The 25,871-nt window shown below is 37.5% G+C and overlaps 1 protein-coding gene across 7 annotated transcripts in view; it reads left to right on the top strand.

Annotated features, from left to right (window-relative positions):
• The window catches only part of MPDZ (multiple PDZ domain crumbs cell polarity complex component), a 106,034-nt gene that overhangs the window by 74,933 nt on the left and 5,230 nt on the right, over positions 1-25,871 (top strand). For 3 of the 7 annotated variants that reach the window (XM_071581594.1, XM_071581591.1, XM_071581590.1), the window contains 17 exons: positions 1,115-1,225; positions 8,189-8,351; positions 8,868-9,064; positions 12,632-12,723; positions 13,018-13,108; positions 13,449-13,529; positions 14,131-14,223; positions 14,315-14,389; positions 15,638-15,815; positions 16,580-16,725; positions 17,067-17,150; positions 18,308-18,501; positions 18,768-18,915; positions 22,335-22,421; positions 23,735-23,831; positions 24,492-24,535; positions 25,570-25,692. In XM_071581594.1, the coding sequence (XP_071437695.1) occupies positions 1,115-1,225; positions 8,189-8,351; positions 8,868-9,064; positions 12,632-12,723; positions 13,018-13,108; positions 13,449-13,529; positions 14,131-14,223; positions 14,315-14,389; positions 15,638-15,815; positions 16,580-16,725; positions 17,067-17,150; positions 18,308-18,501; positions 18,768-18,915; positions 22,335-22,421; positions 23,735-23,831; positions 24,492-24,535; positions 25,570-25,692 (2,004 nt within the window). Of the gene's footprint in view, positions 1-1,114; positions 1,226-1,752; positions 1,837-4,115; positions 4,218-5,405; positions 5,478-8,188; positions 8,352-8,867; positions 9,065-12,631; positions 12,724-13,017; positions 13,109-13,448; positions 13,530-14,130; positions 14,224-14,314; positions 14,390-15,637; positions 15,816-16,579; positions 16,726-17,066; positions 17,151-18,307; positions 18,502-18,767; positions 18,916-22,334; positions 22,422-23,734; positions 23,832-24,491; positions 24,536-25,569; positions 25,693-25,871 lie in introns of all 7 variants that reach the window. The other 4 variants (XM_071581595.1, XM_071581593.1, XM_071581592.1 and 1 more) reach the window with 2 other exon arrangements.

Genomic DNA, 25,871 nt, shown 5'->3' with positions numbered 1-25,871 from the left:
GCTTGATGGCCACAAAGTTGAAAATAGTAATTTTATCTAAATAACTGGATTTTCTTGAGTGCAATTGTCTCTGACAGTGATGCTTGCAGAAGTTGGAATTGGTGAGTAAAATTAAAATGTTCATGTGGCTGTTTCTGAATGGATTATTTCAGTTTCTCCAGTTGTGGCATATCTAAGCTTTTATCTCCATTATTGCATATAGTATTTCAGAGATGGACAGCTGGAGAGCCTTACTATTATTGTTCAGTTCTTCACAGATTTAGAATTTCTGTCAGATTCTTTTTTTGCTTTCTAATTTACATTGGATAGTTAAGCTTAAGGAAGAGTTAGACAATTAAAATGTTGTAGGGATAATCTTCATCATATAACTTTCTGTGCAAGAATTGCCACTAACAAATAACCTTTCTGTGTTAGCTTCTAGCTTTTGTTGTGGTCATTGTGAGAATACTTTACTGGTGCTAACATCACTGTAATGTTGTTACCTGGATAGCAAGACAAATTCTTTCACACACCAGTACATATGAAGACATGAAGAAAAGCAACCAGACAAAGATTGTCCTTAGCCATACGGTGTAAGGGCCACCTTCTAGAACAGAGAAAGCTTTCCATCTGTGACCTAAAAATTTAAATTCTGAAGAAAGTGTCTAGTAGCTAAAATTGGTCTAATCTTGCTTTTCGAAAACAAACAAACACACAGACTAAACCAGCAAACAAAAAAGATTGTGAAAGACTCTACAGCACCTAACAAGTTTCAGTATGTAAATATCAGAAAGTCCTGGGAGATAGGATTTGCACGGAGAAGTGTTTGGCAAATGGTGCCCCTCTCTTCACATTATCATATCTCTTCTGTTACATTGCCTGTGAGAAAGATTAAGAGACCCTGAACCAAGAATGTTTTAAAAACAGAAGAATAAGAGAATATTTATTTAATGTCCTTTCTGTACTCTTGGAAATCTCAGACTTGTGTGAGTGATCTCAGGCCAAGTCAGTAGAAAGCTTTCGCCAGAAACAGAGGTTTGGGCTTAGGTTTTAGTGAAAGTTTCCTAAAATTCAAAAGTGACTCGTGATTCTTGTAGCTTCTTTGCATTGCTAAGATGAGGCCTTCCAATTACAGGTGGATGGGATTGACCTCAGAGATGCCAGCCATGAACAAGCTGTGGAAGCCATACGGAAGGCAGGCAATCCTGTAGTCTTTATGGTACAGAGCATTATAAGCAGACCAAGGGTAAGCATTAAGAATATTGAAAGAGATGTATTACATAGCAATGAATGAAAAAATTGTTCAAGATGGTGGTGTTTGGGAATGGGATATTTAATCCTGAAAGTGCCATCTCAGCTATTTTAGGAACAAAGATTTGATTTAAGTATTATTTCCATTTAGAATGAAATCGATTTGGATTTGGAATTACCCTCCAGCACGCCGTCCTCAAACTATTTTGAAAAGCCTCAAGAAAGATAATTTGTTGGGGGGCAGAGTAGGAGTCTAACTAAAACCAACTCTTAGAGATTGACAGCGTGTCTGAGGAGCGCATGCAGAAATACAGCACCTGTTAAAAAATTCTTTGGACATTAATGAAAGGACCTAGAAGTACATGGAAGTGTTCTGTCACTAAACTGCATGGACATGGCAGACAAAAGCTGCTGAGCTTTAATATAAGTTGCTTGCATCACTAGAAACTAAACTTCCTCATTGTAGAGTCTGTGTAAGCTGCTTGTTTATTTACTAGTTGTCTCATAACTCTTGTTCCCCAGCCAGAGTCTCTTTATAGCCCTTCCTCATCTTCTGCTCCCTGTGGGCAGAAAACTACTAACCCATTTTATCATCAGTCATCTAAGGTAAAGTTGCATGAAAAAGTTCTATTGAATGTTGATTATTGATACTCAAGCTACTAAAGTAAGGCTTTTGTGTTTGCTGTGATATGAACAGAATTGCCTCTACTGGATGTTTAGGCCAGTTTGGGATGGGACTGATGCCATTACTTTGTCACAACTTACTTTTATTTAGTGAATGCTCCTTTACTATTTTTAATCATTGTTCTTTTCAAATTATTAAGCTTGTTGGTTATTTCTTGACTGTACTAACAAACCTTTATTTCTCTGTAAGCACAAACACTGCAAATACTGTATATTGTGTTGTGATCTTCATAAATGGCATTATATTTATTATCTTTATCTTTCAAAACTTGAATATATACTTTATAATAAGATCTTCAATTTCCTGCTTCCATTTATGTGCAGTCACCCAAATATCTGCACACAGTAGCTATATTTAATATGGTACTCCTATATATGTAGCCAGGAAGTCAGTTTCAAGTGATATGTAGCTAAGGAATTCAGTTCTCCCTTGCTTTTTTCATGCAGGCTTATCTAGCAGTTAAAGAGATCCTGAGTGTACTCCAGAATAGCCCAAGTAATGCAAATAGACTGTGAAAAGCTAGTTGATAGTTTTGCTAATAAGAAGTTACCCATCTAGTCTGTGTTTCATACCAATACTGCTCTAGTTATTTCTGAGTAAGAAATAATATATTACCATGGTTATGGTCCCATAGTAGTGTTACAGCATTGTGCTATATGAAATGCTAGCTAGTTTCTGTTACCTTAGCATCTTGGACACATTAATAAAATTCTGAACAGAACTTAATTGCAACAAGGGAGAAAAAGAATGTTAAAAGAAATCCTCTTATTTTAGGTTTTGATTTAAAAAAAAACAGCAAAAGGAAAAATTCCTTTCATTTTAGCATTTGCTTTTATTATTCTGTGTAAGAAGGTATGCTAAACTGAACTGTTCAGGCAAACTCAGATACTTTTATCACAGTGGTCAGTCCATATTTATACAATGCTCTTGCATGGATCAGAATTTGGGATAGTATTTTGGGCTATATATGGAACTATGCCATAAAAGGGAAAATTTTGAATGATTGTAGCTGATCTTTTGTTTCCTCTTTTATTAGGCTATCACAAAATGTTTGTGATGCTTTTTTAGTTGCCTAAAATTTCATTGATATATGTATCGATACATACATCGATTTTTAGTCAGATGACAAATGTAATGGTTAAAGTGTAATAGCATCACTAAACAACAATCTTTTCTTTGTAGAGGGCCTCTGTAAAGAGAAAATCCTGTTGTACTGTAGGGATACAGCCTGTTCACTTAGAGTGACTTGACAGTGAAGAAGCCTTGCTCGTACACTGCACTACTTTCTCACTGCTGAAGATACAGTAAAGACATAGGTTGTCTTATGAAATTACTTTTTTGCAACACAATATTGGAAAATAAATGTTTAGGAATGCATTTACTATTTTCAGGAGCATTTATCAAAAAACAAAATGCTTTAAGAAAATTTTTAAACAGCAATGGACATTCAGATTCCAATTACTCTTGATATAAATGATCCTGCAAGCTTTTCACATTCCTTTCCATTTACTATACTTCTTATTTTCCTGCAGTGCTAAACTTAGAGCCCTAAGACTTACAGGCAACTGCCAGATGGATACACTTAGTGCAGAAATTAGTTTTAAGTACACGTAGTATATTTCCAACAAATTATGTGAAATCAGAGCTATCCTTCTCAATTAAGCAGATTCTGATCTCAAAATAGAGTACAGTGCAAAAACTGTGTAAGGAATATAATGGTCAAATTACATCTTTTAATTTGGTCTAAATGTGTAAACTCTTTTTGTGTTAAATAATAATGAGGAAGCACCTTGCATTGCTAAAATGAAAGACCAGAGAATTTAGTTTCAATAAACTATAAATTCAGACAATTATAGATGTATGCACACATATACAAAGTCTTCAGTAGAAGTTATTAGATACGAAAGCTGCTTAGAGATGCCTAATAGTACTAAACCCTCTCTTTTACAAAATAAACAGTGGGATATTTGGATGAAATTATGCAAATATCACAGCACATAAATTCTCATCTTCATGCTGCTCAATTCTATACTTGATGTATTTTGTGGGCTAGAGCAAGTGCTACATATCTGTAGCAAAGTGCTGGAAGTGGACCTTGTTTGGTTAGCCCAAATAACTGCATAAATATGTTTTGCTTCACGCGTGAAAAGGGGTAATTGAAAACTGGGTTTGCTTAGTTTCTATTATGCTTTCCTTTTAGAACCCTTCCCTGTCTTTTCTGCAGAGCAGTGTTTTCTGTAGGCCTACTCTCTTCAGCAGCACTAACCCATTTGCTGATTCTTCTCAGTTCAACACTACCAAGGTTGGATGATGACACACTCTTTTTTTGATTCACCAAACATAATATGTGTGCTTCTTTGCCATTTGTGTCTCTCTGCATTTCAATTCTTTCATACCAATTTGGGTAAAATACTATGCTGATGAGAGTGAGAATTCTATGTAGTGAATTAAAAAGACACAGACATGCATACACATAGGAAAGTCATGGAGAAGTGGAAAAATGATGGCTCTATGAGTCATAACCACTAAATCTGATCTATTCGTGGCTACCAAAGGAGCAGGTTTTCAGTTACAAGATCAGTGATTCTGGTATATGTTAAAGTGTGCACAGGAGTGTAACTCTCATCAGTGTGAGATGTTTTGCTGCTATGTACTTCTTCTATGTGTTTAGGACCTTGCAGCTTTGATATCTTTCTTTTTGCATGAAAAAAAACATTGGCGGCTTTTGGTTTATGATGCTGAAAATATTTTCCCTCTGCTTCTTGAAAATTCTTTTAATGCATTACGACTAAGATGCTGACATCTTTGGAAATTCTAAGAGAGTCAGCTTCTTTTTTTGTGATTAGTGCTTACTGCATGTTGTTTGCAATGGAAACAGAGTTAACCTCTAACACAATAATAAATAAAAGCTTAATTCTTATGTGCATGCATTTCCAGTTTAATAAAATAATTTCTAGCTGTTTTACATCTTGAAAGTGATTGTGCTGTTTGTCTGTTTTCCCATGTTGTCAAATACATCATATGTGCAATGAACATCTATGATATGACATGTGGTGTATAATTGCATGTGTGTTTGTGAAATCTGTTTTTGTGTTTATTACAGTTTTGTATCTGAGAAAAGGGAATAGATGTGTAACATAAGTGGTAGCTTGTATTTTCTATATGTCAAAAGGATTTCTGAAAAATATTGCACATATTTTAAAGAATACATCTTGCAGTTTCTGCATAATTTCTTTTTAGGCATTAATATAAGAAAGGCCTTTTGTCATCTCTGTCCTCTTTCTGAGCTAAGGTTCATGTATAGTAAAAAGAATTGCTGAATCAGTGTCCTTAATAGTCCTTAAATACTTCTGTTCACTTATAAATGGAGCTAATAAAGTTGCTGCAATTAGTAAAATGAATCTGTAATTGAAAATTAATTATTCATTAACAGTACTGTGTATTGCCAAAGGTGCTGTAACATGTGGATTGCTGTTTTCTGTTACTGTAGGAGGTATCGAATCCAGTTAGGGTTACCTTCCGTTGTTCCCCAACTAACCCTTTTGCTCCCACACCATTCAAGGTTTGTCTTGATTCCCATCAGTGGGTCTTACTGTATGTGTGCTCTACATTTGTACATGGCCTGTGATCCCTTTCGGAGTACTGCTTCTTCCTCTGCCTGTGCATCCATTTTTTCAAGCTCCAGACTTGCTGTCATTTTCAATATTTGCTTGGCTGTCATCAGAGTGACCCTGGTAGCTGAATGGGTTAATGCACTCTCTGATGCTTTGCATTTTAAATGAAATACGGTGCTGTGGCACACTGAAAGTATTTCATGAGTTGAAGTATTTTAGGTTTTCTGTGTGTTGCCCGATTCAGGGAGCAAAAGTCTTATGTGTGTGTAAACTGGGGGCCAGCTTCTTCTTCTGGCTGTACCCATGTCAGATTGAGTCTTGGAGGTAGGATGTGTTCGCCTCCACACAAATGGCATTGCAGCATGCTATTTACCCTTCCTACAAAGGAGCCTTGCTTTTAGTTTCATTTCAGCATCTTCTTAAACATCAGAAATGTTCAGATTTACATACATGTGTACAAAGTTCCAGAAAGAAGCATTTTTTGTCATTCAGATTATGGTGGCTGCAGTTAATAAATGCTAATCTGTCAGGATATAGCCATACCTCCATACCTTACAGCTCTTCCTTTTTTATTTCGTTATGTTCTCTTAAATTTTGCTGTTCTGGGTGCTGTTGTTTACAAACAGTACCCCTAAAATAATTTGTTAATTTTGGCTTTTAAAACACAGAGACTACTGTAAGGTTTGCTAATGTGGTTTGCTCTCACACTTGTATTGAGTTTGCATGGAAGGCTGGGGTAGCTGAGAGGACTATCGGGTGGCTTTTGTCTTATTTTTTCTCTCCTGCCCATCTGAAGAGAGGGGTGATAGAGCAGCTTTGGTGGGCAGTTGGCCTTCAGCCAAGGTCAACCTACCACAGCACTGTTTCCTCTTTTTTTTCAGTATAATATGTAGCTTTCTAGTTGAACTCTAGGAAGCACTGTGAAAAAATACTGTTTCTAGAAATAGTCTCCCTTTCACACCTCGTTGGTATGTTACCAACTTTTCTTCATTGTGGACACATGAATTTTTGATTGTGAAAAATCACCTTGAATGTAACTAGGTAGTGTTTCTGCCCTACACACATTCTGATGGGTGATAATGTCTTTGCTAGAATTTTGCTGCTTCAGTTTAGAGATGCTTGGTATCATCTCAGCAGAATGGCATTGTCTTAGATTGGAAGCATGAAACAAGGTGATCACAGAAACAAGAAGTCATATAGCATTTATGTGCATTTTTTATAAAAATTATTAGTTTAGGTGTTGTATTAAAACTTCCCACACTTTTGGCATTTAATGAATTCTTAGTTAAGTTCCTAGAACAAGTTCCTAAATGAAAGGAAAATCTTGTTCAAGGAGAAGCAGAATGAGAGAACTGAAATAGGGCATTTGCAATTTCTTTATGTCTTTTGAATTACAGAATTCAGGTCATTTTCACTGAGAGATGGGACCTTAAGTCTCAATATGACTAAATTGGTAACTTCCTAGGTTTTTCAACACCTTCAATTTAGAAGATGTGTTGTTATTTCACTGTTGCCTTTGATGAAGAAATTATCTAAGTGTTTTTAGTACATAGTGACACCATCTGAAATACCATGTTCAGATTTTGCTGTTGGAAGTAGTGAAAGCTGAAATGATGAGAAGAGAGCTGTGAAGCTAGGGCAACACACCTGAAAATTCTAATGTTGGAAAAATACTTGGTTTTCATTTAAAGTTTTTGTTGCTTACATCAAAAGATGATCCTAAAGCGTCACAGTCTCTTGAGCATGCATAAAGTATGCTCTCTAAGAGCAATTAGATCATCACAATAATGATATTCAGACACAAGTTTCGTACTTAGATGTTTACTCTAAGCCAGGCAAAATGATACAAATTACAAACACTTAGTGAAATTCCAGATCAGAGTCCATATTCCTCAGGGAAAATTACTTGATTGGAGGCATGCCACATTGTGGATTTGGGTATTTAACCATTATGTTGCAGTAGTCATGTGTTTAGACTTGTTAACTTTTTGTGAATATGAATAGACCACACCAAGACTAAAAGTATTTGTCTCTTGTGATTTAATCTGTATCCTCCTTTGTTTGATCTCTAGGAAACTAGTAAATAAAACTGAAAAAGTCCAGTCACTGTAGATTTCTTCAGTTGTCATTTGTTTCATTTTGGTTTTTAATTGTCCTTTCAATTAATATGCCAGTTATTTTATTTTTCCTGGAGGCATTTTTGAAAGCACCCAATTTTTTATTTACTTTCCCTTTCCTCGTATTTGGCTTCCAAAGCATATGATAGGCAGAAATTACATGCAATAGCTTTTAAAAATAAAATGAGGTATAAGTCTTTTACAAATACAGCATTTAAAAAAAATCACTACACTCTTTGTAAGAGACTTTTTCTGAAACATAAAGTGGCACATAAAACTTTACTGAATTGGGCTTTTATTGTGAGTTCTGTTTGCTTCCAAATACATTTTGGAGTGATACTATCTCTTACTTGTCCTGGTGTTTGTTTCTGTCTATGACCTCTTTCAGCCTTTCAGTGCTGTGTTACTAATTTAGAGTTTCAGTTGCTTGGTATTTAAACTTCAGAGCCATAGTCATTACCATTTTGACATTTTTGTATATTAGTTTGTCCTACATAGAGTCAGCATTTTCTTAGCCACTACATTTTTGTTATTTTCCACAGGCATTTGATCAATCCGATCTAGAACCAGAAAAGACCTCGCTTTGTAATTTGCCTCTGCCCCCTCCTTCAGCATTTTCAGGAACGAGCTCTGATGTTACACAGTCATCTTCTGTCAGAGTGCCAGAAGATGTGGAGAAGGAGGATGAGTTTGGTTACAGCTGGAGTAAGTTTATCCTTTAGGATAATGTTTTATTCAGTGTCAAAATAGCACTATATAAAACATGGAGTTGGGGGCATCCAATTTGAGCTGCTTTATCATGTGCTTTGTGGTTTGGGTGTTAAGTGTTTCCTCCATGGTCTAAATTCACTGTTTCACGTATAGGACTACTCAAAGAACTTCATTGTACTTCCAGTAATTAATGGCAGTGATTGATGTGATAGTTTCTGTTACCTGGAGGTATTAGTGGAGAGAAGATTATTGCTTTTATGTGTGAAAAGTCTTTTTTATGGAAAGTTTTAATATTTTCTGAAGTTACAAGGAAAACAAGACACTAAAAATAATACTATAAATCACCTAAGGCTTAGCTTAAAAGGAGGTCTGGTTTACAATGAAAGTTTTCTCATCCAGTTTGGGATTTTTCTGTCAGATACTGCCCACTGGACATTGATCTTGACTCTAGGTGACTTGTGATACTTTCTAATATAAATCCAACCTCTGCTGCCCACACTTTACATTTAGAAAAGATCGTGCATCGCTATGGAAATCTGCCAGGGGACCTACACATGATTGAACTGGAAAAAGGAAAGACAGGTCTGGGACTTAGTCTTGCTGGTAACAAAGACCGATCCAGGATGAGTGTCTTTATAGTGGGAATTGATCCAAATGGAGCAGCTGGAAAAGATGGCAGGTTACAGATTGCAGATGAGTTGCTAGAGGTGAGTTTTTACAATTTCTACTGAAATCCAAACACACTGACTTAAAATGCACAAAAATACCAGATTCTTACTGCAATATAGATGTTCTTCAGTGGACTTTGAAATCCCCAATTTATCCACTTTTTTTTCCCCGGTTATAGTAATGCTGAGTAAAGGTGTGTTTGTGTATTTGAAATGGATAAAAATGGGGAATCTTACGACATGTTTAGGTGCTGTTTTCTAGTGGAGTGGAGTGACCAAAGCACTAAATATGCAGCTAACATTTCCAATATGTGTATAAATTATATTTCCATATTGCCACAGGTCAGTTGGTGATATTTGCAGATGTATTCTCTACTATAGCTTTTCTCATTCTTTCTGATAGCAGTAGATGACATTGCCATCACAGAAATGCTTTGTGTAACTTCCAAGCTTTATGTGGAATTGTTTGCAGATGTACTGGGGAAATGGTACAGGGAAGGCAGTGGTGAGTCTGAACAAAGTTTGACATTGAGAAAGTAAACTATATGGGCTGGCAGTTGCAGACTAAGAAAGAAACTAAGGGACTTGAGACACTTGTTCCACTGCCTTACTGTCTCTGGATTAAGAACTTTTTCCTGACACCTAATCTAAAACTTTCCTCTTTCAGTTTATAACTGTTACTTCATGTCTACCAATCCATCTAAAAAGTCACTCCCCTTCTCTTTTAGAAGCCCCTTCTAAGTACTGGAGAGACACACTCTGAGATCTCCCCAGAGCTTTCTCCTGGCTGAACAACCACAAGTCTCAGCCTGTCTTCACAGGAGAGGTGCTTCAGCCCTCTGGTCATCTTGGTTGCCCTCTTCTGGACCTGTTCTGACAGATCCACATCTTTCTTGTACTGAGAACTCCAGATCTGGATGCAGTACTTGAGACAGAGTCTCATGAAGGCAGAGTAGAGAAGGAGAACCAACTTCCTTGACCTGTTTACCACTCCTCTTTTGATGCAGCCCAGAATATGGTGGGGTTTCTGGGCTGCAAGTATGTACTGTTGGCTTATGTGCAGTTTTTCATCCACAAGAACTCCGAAGTCCTTTTCTGCAGGGCTGCTCTCAATGACTTCTGCTCCCGGTCTGTTCTCATGTCTTGAATTGCCTTTCCCAGGTGCAGGACTTGCACTTGACTTTTTGAACTCCTGAGTTACTTTTGGACCCAATTTTCAAGCATGTCCACGTCCCTCTGAATGGCATCCTGTCCTTCTGTTTTGTCAACTGCACAACTCATCTGCAAATTTGCTGAGGGTGCACTCAATCCCTTCATTTATGTAATTGATAAAGACATTAAAGAGCACTGTTCCCAAGACAGAGCCATGAGGGACGCCAGTTGTCACCAGCCTCCACCTCTAGTCCATAGAGCTATTGACAACTCTCTGGCTGTGTCCATCCATTAAGCTCCTTATCCATCTAATAGTCCACCCTTCAAATCTGAGTCTCTCCAATTTGGAGATATGGATGTTGTGTGGGTCTTGGTCAAAAGCCTTAGAAACCTAAGTGGATGACATTGGTAGATCTTCCCTAGTCAACTGTTGCTGTCATTCCATCAGAGAAGGGCACCAGATAGGTCAGGCACAATTTACCATCTGTGCCATGCTGCTTGTCTCAGTTCACCTCGTTTTCTTTGATGTGCCTTAACATTGCTGCCATGAGGATCTGCTTCATGATCTTCCCAAGTACAGAGGTGAGGCTCACTAGTTCCCTAGATCTTCTTTTCTCTGCTTGTTAGATATAGGAGCAATGCTTTCGTTTTTCCAGTCAGTGGGGACTTCATCTGACTGCCATGAGTTTTCAAGTATGATAAAGAGTGGCCTGGAAACTAAATAAGCCAGATCCCTCAGGATCCTGGAATCTATGTCATCAGGCACCATAAACTTTTCCCTGTTCACTTTCATCAAAGGGTCTCACACCTGCTTTTTTTCTTACAGTGGGAGAGACTTTGCTCCCTGAACCCCCACCTGGAGGTTCAGGAACATGAGATATGTGGGAAGCCAGACTGCCAATGAAGACTGAGGTCAAAAACTTGAGTTCCTCAGCCTTCTATGTATCCACTGTCAACAGCTCTCCCTTCTCATTTGTCAGGGGGGTACACTCTCCTTGGCGTTCCTTTTCTGACCTATATACTTACAGAATCCCTTCTGGAAACACTTTGCATCCCTTGCCAAGTCCCGTTCAAAGACTTAGCTTTTCTGATCCCATTCCTACATAGCTGAATCATATCTCTGTATTCTTCTTAGGTCATCTGTGCCTGCTTCAGGCTGTGCATTTCCACCATACTTCTCAGTTTGAAGAGCCAGTCCTTGCTAAGCCATGCTGGTTTCTGGCCTGCCTTGCTTGATTTCTTACATGTGAGGATGGAGACCTCTTGTGTTCTAAGTGTCTTCAAACAGCTGCCAGCTCTGGTCAGTTCCTCTGTCCTTAAGACCAGTTTCCCAGGGAATCTCCTCCACTAATTCTTTAAACACCTGGTATTTCATTATTCTAAGATTCACAGTCATTCCTGACTCTGGTTTTTTTCAAGCCCACATTCCTTGAGATCAGTAACTCAACCAGTGCATGGTCGCTACAGTCCATGCTGCCTCCAGTCTTAATCTCTCTAATGAGCTCATCCACTTGGTGACCACGGGGTCCAGTAAAGCTTCTCCTCTGGTTGAGAAGCTTCCTGAACCAGGAACTTGTCCTCAGTGCACTCCAGGAGTCTCCTGGATTGCTTGCAGTCAGCTGTACTGCTTTCCCAACAGACGTACAGGTGGTTGAAATTCCCATCAAATGAGCCTGTGAGCAAAGTGCTTCTTTTATCTGAAGCAAGAAGTCTTGTCAACAAGCTCCCCCTGATCAGACAGCCCATGGTGGACACCAAATCGCAAGGTTGATTCTGTCCTTGCAATGTGGTTTCAAGTTTCTCTTGCTTGTTACCTATGCTGCCCACACTGGTGTAAAAGCACTTGAACTGGGCTATTGACCTCTTCCCCTTTTGGGAGGAACCCCCTTAGTTTCTTTGAGACAATTTACAGGTATTTCCCTGATGCATCTTAAAGTGTTGTTGTTTTCTGGTTTCTGACAAAAAAAGAACATTCCCTTCCCCCGCCAAATCTAGGTTAAAACTCTGCTAAATGTACCATTGTTCAGACTTCTGTGTGTAAAGTGCCTTGCTCAGGGATCTAAAGTGCCTGAGATGCAATAAATAATAGCAAGCTTGTTGCTAGATATAAGCAATTAATTTATTTGTTATGGTTAGAATTTCCTGTGGCTGTGCTTTATCACCCCATCAGTCATGAAGTGATCAATAGTAAGTGAAAATTGATGATGTGCCAAATCACCCTACATAACTTAGAGAATGATATTTTTAGCACTGTGGCAGTGTCAGGCTGAAATCAAACTATAGTGAATACTTTTACTTGTAGAAGGGAGTGAAAGCAGGACACAACATACTCTCTTATTTTAATAGAGTTGCTGCTTTAGAAAGTGATAAGGAATTAAGGAATCTTTTTAAGACTTAAAAATTAGTTTATAGCTAATTAAAATATTTTAATAAATAATTGCTGCCTTGTTTTAGATAAATGGGCAAGTCCTTTATGGAAGGACTCATCAGAATGCTTCTTCAATAATCAAATGTGCACCATCTAAAGTAAAAGTAATCTTTATCAGGTAAGTTCTAATTAAAGGTTTGGTTAAAACAGTTTATTTTTTTAATGTGCTCAAGTTTTGCACTGAGTTTTTTTCGTTTGTTTTTATTTTTTGGAAGGTAGATGTGCTTTTGATCACAATCATAGTGATTGTTAAATATGCCTCGTAGCTGTTAAATATGCCTTGGACTTCTCTCTTTTGGTAGTTGTGTGCCAGAAATAAAGTAAAAAAAGCACTAGATTTAAACTTGTCCTAAGAAATATGGTGCTGTACTATTGCCTTCTTATTACATTATTTAAATTGAATCTACTGCAGAAATAAAGATGCAGTAAATCAGATGGCTGTTTGTCCTGCAAAGTCAGTAGAGGCTTCACAGTGTACTTCGGGAACACTTCAGCATCAAGAGGTAAAGTAAATATTTGTTTTTCTGACTTGACCAAGATACTAACATTGTTCTGAATGGAAGAGAGCCCTGTCTGCTTATAATATACCATAAAAGAGAAAGAAATCTGATAGAAAAGCAAATGAGATTTTAGTCAAGCTACTAAGTTCATTACAGCTGTGCTCAATTTTTATTTGATATTCTTCTGTACTATAAAGGAAGTTTAATATTCCCATTGATGGGGTTATAGCAGTTAAATGGATCTAGAAAATTACCAGACTACTTCAAATATTTGTGTTCTATTTTACTTTGATGAAAAATGTTGGATATAGTTGCTTACAGTTACATTTTCAATTTTTTTTAGATTGATATCAGTGTTGCAAACTCTAATGCTTTTTCTGACTTGAGTTCAAGTAAAAATATTCAGTATGTGGAACTCCCTAAGGTATGTGATGAAAATCAAATTTACATCAGTCACATTTTTATTGACTAGCCTGCATTTTCGTAATGGAGTCCGTCTTAGTCAAACAAAATGTCTCTTAGTTACTAGAAGTCAGAAAAGTGATTTCTAGACATGTTCTCTTCCTACTTGTGAATGGACCCCAAAGTTTTCCTCATATAATGACAGTCTTTGAGTCATGGGTTGCTTTCATTTCACATAAATTTGCCAATTGCTCTGTGCCTCTGGAAGAAGTCTTCCCTTGTTCTGTTTGCAAAACTTTTGGTAACCATCTGCTGGTGATTCCTCAGGTAAAATCATTGCCTTAGTTGTTAAAAATAACAACTGAATTGCTATTGACCTTTTAAGTTTAGAATGAGTGAGTTTGAATTTGGAGGTGAATCAGATTTGTCTTAGTAGCCAGTGTACTGTTTGTAGGTTCGCAGAACGTCTTTCAGAAATAGATTAGTTTAAAACAAAAATATTGATGCATTGTGAAAACCCAAACTTTTGTTATATCAGCAGGCTTAACTAGACTTTAGTGAAAATATTTTGACATTTTAATATACACAGTACTTACCTATTCGCATTTTTCTGTTTGCCCCAGGATCAAGGAGGCTTTGGAATTGCCATTAGTGAAGAAGACACAATTAATGGAGTGGTTATTAAGAGCCTAACAGATCATGGTGCAGCAGCAAAGGTGTGAGGATATTTAAAATTCGATTAGGGAATGAAAAATGTCTTTGGAGTAGCATCCAGAGCTCATACTTTTTCTTCTGTATTTTTTCCAGGATGGACGAATCAAAGTTGGAGATCGTATTCTGGCAGTGGATGATGAAATTGTTGTGGGATATCCTGTAGAAAAGGTGCTTCTGAAGTGTCAGGAATGTTGCAGAAATCACACTGCTTAATGTAGAAGATGATTGTGTCTTAAACCAGCTAAGGCCTAAATTTAAAGCTCAGCTGTTATTTTACATTCATGAACTACATGAATCATCTATCTCTGTGCTACAAATGTGATTTTATTTTCTCTGTGGTTCAGACCTGATGACTGAGAGGTAACTTAATAGTTACAACAAAAGCCATGAACTATCACTCAATAATGACTCCGCACAGCTACTCCAATTTAAAAATATTAGAATCAGTAAAATTAATATGTATAAATTTGCATAAGTAAGTTGTATCAGTGGCAAATCAGGTCATGAACTCTGCTTATCCATGGGGACTGTCTGTAGTAACAGCCTCATTATATTCTAAGCCTGGTATTTCAACCCTTTGGAGAAAAATACCTCTGCTCCTAAATAACAAGATTTATTTCTAGCTTCTGTCTCTGCAGACTCAGTTTGGGTTCTGTAATGAATCAAGGAAGCCTTTTTCTAGCACTTGCCTGGCTACCAACAAAAGTGATTCTTTAGGCATGAATAGGTTAGTTTCTGTTAAAGGGCAATTAGGAGAGCATCAATCTTACTCTTTGATGAAGTGCTGTCTTTGAAAGCAGTAAATAAGAGATAGTTAAGTTGTCTGTAGGGGAAGTAGGTAGGTTTTGGAAGACCAAGGAAGTAATGTCTCAAAATAGTTCTACTGAAATGTAAAGTCTCAGGAAGATTTTGTGTCTTTCCTGTAAGATGTCAGTTGCTTTCGAAGGTTTTTCAGTATCTCTTTAAACTAGATTTTCTATTGCACCCTGGTGTCCTTCTCTTCCTCCCATAGTTCAGGTAATATTTTTGGATTTTCCTTCTAGAATGGCAGTAGCACATTTCTGTAACTAAGCAGATGTTTTGGCATTAACTTCTGTGAGATCAGAATTGGATTCCACCCAGCATTAAAAGACAGTTCTAGTCTTCCGTCTTTCCAAAAATTGCTCTGAATAGCGTATTTTGCTCAGAGAAGACATTGAAAGATTGCCTCATTCTCATCTGGTATAATTTGGTGAAGTTCCATGCAGAAAAGTTTCTTAGAAAAAACCCCAATATTTGTCTTTGTTCCTCAGCAAGGAAACCTGCAGGATTGTGACTAGTAGGTCCAGTTTACAGAAAAATTATTCTGCTTTATTTTTGTTTTGCAACTGAACAATTCAGTTACACTCTTCATCAGCTTTTCTCTTTATCATTCAGTTTATAAGTCTCCTGAAGACATCCAAAACTACGGTGAGGCTTACAATCAACTCCACAGAGACGGATAACCTGACTGCAGCACAAGTCTCTTCCAGCACTGCCCCAGCAGAGAGGAGGAATATGCAGCCACCAGCAAGTGTTCCTGCTTCCAGCTCACCAGAACCAGAAGCAGTCAAAAGTAATGTTTTCCTTGTGTCTGTCTTCACTTAGATTGTAATATTAAAATGAAGACCCTTCTAGTACATTTCCTCTTTTTGTATGAACTCAGCTGTTTTGTGAGTTGCATTTTCCAGTACTTTTGGATTATGTGTTCATCTAAATGAAGCATTGTGCCACCATACTGAAGACCTACCTATTGCCTTCCCACTATCCTGTTGTAGAGGCAGGAGAATGCCCAAGTGTTTGACAGCTGGTGTCTCTGTCATGGTTGTCTAGAACTGAGAGGCAGTCCTTCAAATGAAGGGAGAAAAGTCATGTCCTTTTTCCTATGAAAAGGGGATAGTTGAGACTGTCTTGCCATTTTTAAGTCACTCCATTTGACTTATCCTCTTTAGAGTGGAAAGTCAAAATGATACTGATGGATGAAGGTTATTGGTTAAGCAACACAATTCTAAGAAGTTAATAACTCGAATAATGCACACATTATATAATGTTCAAATTCAATTCTACCCTAAATAGAATATGTTGTGTACAATATCGTCTTTGTCTGTCCAGACTGTGATCCAGGTACTTGATGGCATAAATACAGGACACCTGGAAATAAAACTACAGTATAGCACTCATCTGAGGGGAAGGAAAAGTTGGCAGCATCATTCTCTGTGGGTCAGCTGTTCAGCTGAAGCTGTACAGCTTTTAATGAACTCAAAAAAATGCTGGTTTAAAGTCACTTTTCTAATACCTAGACCTAGTTACTGTAACCAGGATGTTTAATTGTTGTTTTAGACACAAGCAGATCTTCAACTCCAGCGATGTTAGCCTCTGACCCAGCTACTTGTCCCATCATTCCTGGATGTGAAACAACCATTGATATCTCCAAAGGGCGCACTGGTCTTGGTCTAAGCATTGTTGGAGGAGCAGACACTTTGCTGGTTGGTTGGAAAAATATGTGTCATTCAAGTGAAATAACAGTAATGAAATTAAAGTGTCTGATAAAAGAAGGTTTTTTGTTGTTTCTATAGCATTTATAGAAAGACACAAAAGAAAGCAATGGAGGAAAAAAATGAGGAAAAAACATTTTTAAAATTGATAGTGTAAATGAACTTCTTAAATATTTTGGTTCATAAATAAATTTCATAAACTTCTTCAACATTTGTCCATCATACATCTGACTTTCCATAGATAAATTTTAGTAGGAATTTTCAGTTGCTCTTGTTTCAAAATGGGGCATATTCCTTCAACATACAATTTTTTAATTTTTTTTTGTCCACAGGGAGCAATCATTATCCATGAAGTATATGAAGAAGGAGCAGCATCTAAAGATGGGAGACTGTGGGCTGGGGATCAGATATTAGAGGTATAGTGATTTCTTTTCTCAGTGTCCCACTGGTTGACCCTGGCTGTATGGCAGCTACCCACCAAAGCTGCTCTATTACTCCCCTCTGCAACAGGACAGAGGAAAGAAAATACAACACAGGATCCATGAATTGAGATAAGGACTGGGGGAGTTCGCTTACTGATTACCATTACAGGCAAAACAGACTCAAAGTGAGGCTATTAATTACATTTATTACTATCAGAATCAGAGCAGGATAATGAGAAGCAAAATAAATCTCAAGAACACCTTCTCCTACCCCTCCCTCCTTCCAAGTTCTACCTTCTCCTCTGCAGCGACACAAGGAGATGGGAACAAGGGTTACAGTCACTTGTTGTTGCTGCCACTGCTCAGGGAGGGGAGTCCTTCCCCTGTTGCTAGTGGGGTCCCTCCCGTGGGATACAGTCCTTCACAAACTCCTCCACTGTGAGTCCATCCCACAGTCCACAGTTCTTCACAAGCAGCTGCAACATGGGTCACTTTTCCACAGGGTGCAGTTTTTCAAGCACAGCCTGCTCCAGTGTTGTTCCGCCCCCAGGGCCACAAGTCTTACCAAGAAAAACTGCTCCAGGGTGGGCTCCTCTCTCCATGGGCTGCAGATCCCTACCACCACCCTGTTCCAGCATGGGCCTCCCACAGGGTCACAGCCTTCTTCAGGCATCCATCTGTGCCAGCATGGGCTTCACAATGGGCTGCAGGCAGATCTCTATGCCCCTATGGTCCTCCATGGGCTGCACGGGAGCCTTAGTTCTGACACCTGGAGCATCTCCTCCTCCTTCTCCACTGACTTTGTTATCTGCCGAGTTGTTCATGTGTTCTTAATCCTCTCTTCTCTGGCTGTGGTTTTTCATCTGTGCAATAACTTTTTTTGCCTTCTTAAATATCACAGAGGTGTTACTATCATTCCTGACTGGCTCAGCCTTGACCAGTAGTTGATCCATCCTGGAGCTGTCTTCTCACAGCTCACCCCTGTAGGTCATTGGCTTCTCACAGAAACCACCTCTGTAGGGTCACCTCCAATTCTAAAACCTAGTTGTGCAAACCCAATACAGTTGCTTTTGTTTTCATAACAAGAAGGTCTGTTCTATTTATTTTCTTGAAGGTCCTACACAATTTACCATTGTATACTTTTATTGCAGGTGAATGGAATTGACCTCAGGAATGCCACACATGATGAAGCCATAAATGTCCTTCGACAGACTCCCCAAAAAGTTCGTCTGACTGTGTATAGAGATGAGGCCCAGTATAAGGAAGAAGACATGTATGATGTGCTCAATATAGAGCTTCAGAAGAAGCCTGGCAAAGGCCTTGGGCTGAGTATTGTTGGAAAAAGGTAAGTAATGCACCTGCAGAATCAATGTCTGGAACTTGCAGGGCATGTCCACATGTCCATGTTTCTGTTATGGTCTGGTGCTCAGATCCTGTGGACTTGAAGGCTGAACATGTCATTTTTTTTAGCTAATTGGTCTTTCCTAAAAGAACTAGCCCAATATTACTTAACAGAAAAATGAGACAGTGTTTATTGTCTTCTCTATAGCAAGCCATAAAAAATGATTCTCAAACAATGCTGTAATGCAAAATCCATGTGTGTATTTGCAGAAATGATACAGGCGTGTTTGTGTCAGACATCGTCAAAGGAGGAATAGCAGATACAGATGGGAGGTTGATGCAAGGAGACCAGATATTAACAGTGAATGGAGAAGATGTCCGAAATACTAACCAAGAGGCTGTTGCAGCTTTGCTAAAGGTATTGGGAAAAGAGAAGGTCGATAAGAGTGAAAAATTGAGGTCCAGATTTTTTGAAAGCTTTAATTTTATTCAGACTGAGTTGAAACTTTTATTGGGATGTCAGTGAGGTGAGCTGTGAATTCAGATTTAAGCTTTCTGAAATCTAGTGCATTCAAATTTTGATACTTCGCCTGATGAAAGTGGGAATAATGGTTGCATGGAATACCATATCCTTTTAGGTCAATAGCAGACCATTTCCTAGAACAACCCAAAATTAACACTATGTTTTCTTCAGCAAACTGGTAACTGATTAACTATCTCACATTTTTGTAAAGATAGAGAGAATTGACTTTAAATGACAGAGAATTCATCAGAGTAGTTGTGCCAAAGTGATTACTGTCATAGTTCATTTACAGGGGCCTGTAGTGGTAGGACAAAGGGGAATGATTTAAACTGAGAGTAAGTTTAGATTGGATATTAGGAAGAAACTCTTTGCTGTGAGGGTGGTCAAGTATGGAATAGGTTGCCCAGAGAAGCTGTGGAGGACCCATCCCTGCAAGTGTTCAAGGTCAGGTTGGATGGAGCTCTGAGCAACCTGGTATAGTGGAACATGTCCTTGTCCATAGCAGTAGGGGCTGGAACTAGATGATGTCTACAGTTCCTTCTAGCCAAAACAATTCTATGATTCTGTGGTTGTACAATTCTGTGATACCTGATAATGTAACTACATATGTCTATTGCCACCTTACATCCGTTAAATACTACAGTGCATTTCTCAGTGACCATGGTGTTTAGTATAAGAAATTGCTTTTTCAGAGTTGGCTGAAGTAAACTCATGTCTGCAGCTCTTGGAATTAGAACTTCTATTCTCCATAGATTTTTACTTCTGATGTCCTTACCCTATTTCCAAATCAGAATGAAGTCAGATACACTACTTTTCCTGTGATCTGGCAGGAAGTCCAGCTGGCCAGCCAGCTTGTCTGTTTTGCATTCCAGAGTTTTTGAGACATTCATGCTGCATGGTAAGGATTCCATTGAGTCAGCATTTTTCAATGGAAAACCATTCCACTGGATAAAATTTAACAGACACTAATTGTAGCTGTCTCTTTGATACATAGGCACATGGTCATGCTTCTTAACACTCAGATTCAAAGGTCTGTTTTTCCAGATCTTCGAACAGTTCTTGAGTTTTTTGTTTTATTGTGGAGAAAGGGGTCGCTGGGGGTGAGCAGTGGTTAGAAGGCAGGATGTAGGAGCACTTCTGTGTTTTCAGCAAATGTCCCTTAGTGAGAATGCCAGAACTTGGTCTGTGTTGTGACAGTGAAGTCATTAGTACTCTATTCTGTGATAATAGTATTTTTCCATTCTTACCTGATACTTTTTAAATTTTATTTAAGAACACATCAATTCTTCTTCATACGTACTTTTATCTCTCCTCCAAATAAAAGTGCCATTTCATGTGGAAAGTTTCTTTCATTTTGACAAGCATTTTGGAGTATCTAATTGAAGATGCTTAGTTCCCACTTACCATTCATATATGCATGTTTTAAATACTTCATCATGCTAAGTTGTAATTAATTGTCCTAGCCCTAGAGAAATGAGGCTTTTCAAATACCTTAGACAGATTGTTGTTAACAATTGTTTTTTTCACACATTATAAGTGGAATAAAGCATGATCACTCACATGCACACAGTCACCATTTCCAGTTCAGGTATCCATTCTGTTTTCATTCATGAAAGTAAGACCTAGGGGTGATTTAATTGTTTTGAACTGCGTAAAATGTATTTTGCTGGAAAATTATTTCTAATCTTTGGAAAATTCCAGGGTATTTTAAGTAGTGTGGGACCAACAGAATGTGTCATCACTCTGAGAATTCTACCTGTTCTTGCAGTGGTTTTTTTTAAGTATCCCTAAATATGTGGAAAGACAATCAGTTTTTACGCTCACTAGACTTGCAGATTTATCAAATGGGAGATTTCAAGAAGAGAGGGAAAGGTGTAATGAAACTAAAAGAGAATTGATTTATTCACAAGTTCAGTTGGAAAGTATTACCTCCAACTTTCACACATTGTAATTTTAAAATCTCATTTGTGAGTTTGCGTTTTATGTGAGGATGTAATAATTTTAGGTGCATAGATTACTTCCTCAATTTTTCCATTTTGAATAAGAGTTGTCAATATGGTTTAATACAAGTCAGTTCTTACAGGCAGGAAAGAATGGTATTAGCCAAGCTTTGATCAAGTCTTTTCCAGGACATAGAGAATTCAGCATTATTTATAAAATAAAAAGCAATTTAGTAATAAATCTCTTTTAGTGTCAACCCTAAGAGAATAGCAAAAGGATATGAGGGATGGAAACCCACTCTGAATGAATATGTTCTGTCAGTTTTCATATGTTGGTGTATTACTGTGAATTTTTCTGACAGATACATGAACCTCTCTTAGAATAATCAAGTTAAAACATTATAAATAAAGGCAAACTTCTGAACTGTTAAGTTCTTGGAATAGAGAAATTTACACTGACAACTTCACAGTGAAAGAAAAAAGAAAAAGCAGAATAGCAACAAAACTTTGAAATTTTTGTATTTGAAGACATTGCAGATAGATGCCTTCTTCTGACGCTATTTGTATTATTTTGGAGATCCAATCTTTTAGATCTTGTTTGTGGTAATAACTTACCTGTCTCTTCAAAATAATGTCTTGGTTTCTAATTATTTGTTTGAATTTTCTTCTAAGACCTGCATTTTATGCAGACATGTAGACACTGAACAGTATAACTAAAAGCTTGAAGAGCTGTGAAAGGACTTTACCATGTGCAGTCAGCCCATTTCACCCAGCTGCTTGCTTGGAGTCAAATGCAGAAATACCACTTAGGCTACAGATAGATGTTTAAGAAATTTCCTGCTCAGAATTTTCTATTGTGTTAGTGCATATCCAGAGTAATAAATAATTTCAAAACTGTAAGAGAGATGAGTATCTTCCAGTTTAAATGCCAGGTTCTCAGTAATAGCAAGAGAAATAACTACTCAGACTTTGAGTATTACACTGGTTTTAGGGTTTATTTTGGAAAATAGTCCATTTCACTGTTCTTTGCAAAATGCCAACTTCAAACCAGATGTTGGCATTGCAAGACAGAACTACTCCTTATTAAGGTACTCTGCAAGGTAACAGAATTAGTCTTTTGTGATTTTCATGTCTGGATTGTAATACTGGTTAATACAAAAAAATACCCTGCTAAGTATTGAATATCAGGGTGTCCTTAGTCTGTCTCTGGTCCTGCTGTGAACTCTCTACAAAGTGCTCATTTCAGGGTTGCTTGTCCATCACTCTCCCCTCTGTCCATATTTTTTAACTCTTCTAGTACCTAGTAAGTGAATTAAATACTGTTGTAGCCTTCAGTCTTGTAGATTGGTGTGTTATAAGTGACTGGTTCTTCAGTGTTCCTTAGGTACAGTAAGACTAGAGGTTGGAAGAATAAAAGCTGGGCCATTCCACTCTGAGAGGAGAACATCCCAGAGCAGCCAGGTACGTAACTATAAAATTAGTTAGTTTGGAAGGGATAATAGTTAAATAACAAAAGTGAATTAAAAGAATTGGTTTTGTGATAACAGTGATTTTCCACATACCCTATCCAAGATAGAGAAATTTGCAGCTTTTCAGAACATATTTTTATATGTTCACTTAGCATATTGTATCTGTTATAGACAGGATCCAGCTAAAAACATAATCCAGAAATGGCTTTGCTCCAGTCTTCAGCCTGGAAAGTATAGAGAACTCCAATTCTCACCAGTACCAGAAGAAGTTAGTGTCAATTTTAAACGTCTGTGTTACTTTCAGAATACTTGGCATGAAATTGAGTGTTGTTTCAATAAATTTAGTGAATTTCTCCACTCCTTGCTTGTTCTTACTGTAATCTTGGTCACCAGAAGGAGGAAACCTGCACACTTTCCGTCAGGCTTCTTTTATGTGATTGTTGGTCTAATGGTGTGGTGTTACAAAACTCACATCAGTTTCAGCATCTGAAAGCATCTTTCATGTGGTAACAGCTCATATTGTCATTCTCTCCAGTAGGACCTACATTTCTGAGAGCTCACAAGTTACCTTCAAACTTTCTCTGGTTGTAGATTGAGTATGCAGATCTCAAGTACTAAAGATGAATAGTTTTAAGACAAGACAGAATTAAACAGTATAAGTGAACAGGTTAAAACTGGATAAGAATGAAATGTTAGGCTGTCTTCAAAATGGGTATTGTCAAAAAAGGTGAAAACTTGCAGGCTCTGGCTGCTCTTACTCTAAGATGAAGCTCACAGTTTTGACGAGTGTGTGAACAGTCAGTGAACTAGTCTGTCCAGGAACCATTCAGTTCTTTTACTTGCTCTGCCAATATGGTAAAGATCTCTCTGTAAACTGTGCAGGTGAAACTGAGTGACTATCCAAAACTTCGTTTTAGCTGATTCAGTAGGTGAATGTTCAAGAGTACACATGAGGATGTATAAAGGATCTATGTTTTGTATCCTACCCTACTGTGATAATCATGTCTAACTTGCATTAGAAGATCTTTGTGAGGTGACAGAAGGTACAAATATAAGGGCCCAGTCAGGCCCTCAGAAGCAGCACTTCAAAAAGTTTTGCATGAGGTTGTAGACATGAAATCTCTAAATTGGTCTAATGATATTTCAAACAAAGAGCCCTCTAGAGTGACCAAGAAATATATGAAGGTTCTCTCTGTCAGCTTTAACTGAGCACAGAAAAAATACAGCAGAGAATACAATGAGTTACAGTTTTATTAATTGAATGACTGAAGCTGCTCTCTAATCCCAGTCTAACATTGTATTTAGGTCAGTGAAGGAAGTGGCAGTCTCTCATCGTTCAGTTTCCCTGTTTCAGGGTCCAGTGCACCTGAGGTCTTTGAAAGTAGTCTAAAGAAGAATGCCAGTAAGTTTTGGGGGTTTTGGTGCTTTCAGTATTTTCTACATGTGAGCTGGTAGCTGAGATCTTTCACTTTGTCTAAGATGTTGTAATTTTGTGATGTAGGCCTTAAAGTAATTCCTTAGTCATTAAAACACTGCAGGAGTGGTCACTGCTTATACATCATATATATCTTATAATAGCTTTTTATAAAAGAATCTAGAAACTTTTTATATCAGCAGTTGAAATATTGAGAGTCTAAGCTGAGGCAAAATTTTCTATTTTGTCTAAATTCATCATCAGTCAAGCAGTCTAGTTCATAAAAATCCAGATGCTGTATAGTTTTATGAAAATACATGTGGAATAGCTGTCTCATTCTTAAATATAGAAGATAGTTCTGACTAAAGTATTGCTCGCAAATAATGTTTTCTATTCTATTTCAGCATGCTTAACAGCCTTATTCCAAAAGTTATTTAAATGGAAAGAAGATTTATTCTTTCACCTATGCTAGAAGTATTTCAATCCCATTCATATAATGATAGTCACTTTCAAAATCAGTTTAAAATATGTATAACAGGCCAGTAGAAAATTAAAATCATAGTAATAGTTCTGATAACTTTGTTAGGAAAGTTTTCTAGGAATGCTAGATTAACTTTTGTTTAAAATTTATTTTAATTCATTTGACAGCAGCTTCTGACATACAAGGACTAAGAACAGTGGAAATAAAAAAGGTAAGTTATAGAATGAAGTACTATATATCAGGAACAACTTTTATAGATGCTGTCAGGGAGGAAGAAGGCTAGGTCTATTCATTGTTTCGTAAGAGAAATTGATATGGCAGTAGAAATGAAGTGGTGTGTCTTTTCAGATCTGGACTCTGATCTCCACTGCCTATATTTTTGTTTAAAATTAGTTTCACTGATACTGTCATATTTTGTGAGCTATGTTGAAAGCAAAAGGAGGAAGGATTAGTAAGAGATATTGGGACCTAATTTTATTACCAGACTGAGTTAAGTCTTGGTGAAGTTAGGGTAACTGTACCAAAGTTGGAAGGCCTTTTTTTTTGCATTTGATATTTTTATTCACATGTATTTTTAATGACATGTCAGCTGCCGGGTGTTCAACTGGTGATATTCAGTCACCTTCATTATGCATGTGAGATTAGTCACAGACTGCTTCTTATTGTTCAGAATGTTTATATTTATTTGACTTTTCCTGGCCTCTAGTTCACTTGATTAGATGAATTGTATTTAGCCATTCTCATTTACAATAGAATCTGTAAATACCAGTTTACAATATCAATTTTTGCAGTGAAGTATTTGGATGCAGTGCAGTAGTAAACAGCTGATTTTGTTCTTCAACACTAGGGGGAGCATAAAGCTTAATTCTAGTCTTCGAGAGGTTCATAATAGGAGATTGATATAGGCAGTACTAAGGGCAGCAGTCCCATCTCTTCAGTTTTCCTTGCTCAGACTTCCTGTGCTGACATTAAGGGATTGATGCTGAATTCTTCATTTACTTAATAAAAAATACAGCTTAATCAGGAAATTTCCATGTACTGCTGAGAAGTAGAAACATCTTTTGTGGTCTCCATACTTTCTTGCAGTGATTCAAAGTGTATTATCTTGAAAAAGGCATGAGACAACAGGAATTCTGATTTTCATGAGACAGAGTGTTTAGTGATTTTTTTTTAGGTAAGGGTAAAATTCTCTGTATGTGTGTTTCTTTCCAGAAAAATCTAACACTGTTTTCATTACTATAACAGAGCCCTTTAGATTCACTAGGAGTGAGCATTGCTGGTGGTGTAGGAAGTCCTCTTGGAGATGTTCCTATATTTATTGCCATGATGCATCCAAACGGAGTTGCAGCTCAGACTCAGAAACTAAGAGTAAGTTAATTGTTTAGAAGGCTGTCAAGATTGCATGGGTAATGCACAGTAATTACTCCAGACAGGCAATAAGGAGTTTGGTCATACAACTGTAAGTGCTTCTGCCTGTGTCAAGAACTCTTGCTGTTCAAATTGATGAAACAGCAAGCCAAATTGGTAGCATGGGAAAATGTAATTGC

The sequence above is a fragment of the Pithys albifrons genome, chromosome Z, assembly GCF_047495875.1.
Source record: "Pithys albifrons albifrons isolate INPA30051 chromosome Z, PitAlb_v1, whole genome shotgun sequence".
In the NCBI taxonomy this organism is placed as follows: domain Eukaryota; kingdom Metazoa; phylum Chordata; class Aves; order Passeriformes; family Thamnophilidae; genus Pithys; species Pithys albifrons.
Note: the sequence above shows the minus strand (reverse complement) of the source record. Positions and strands in the feature narration are given on the sequence as shown.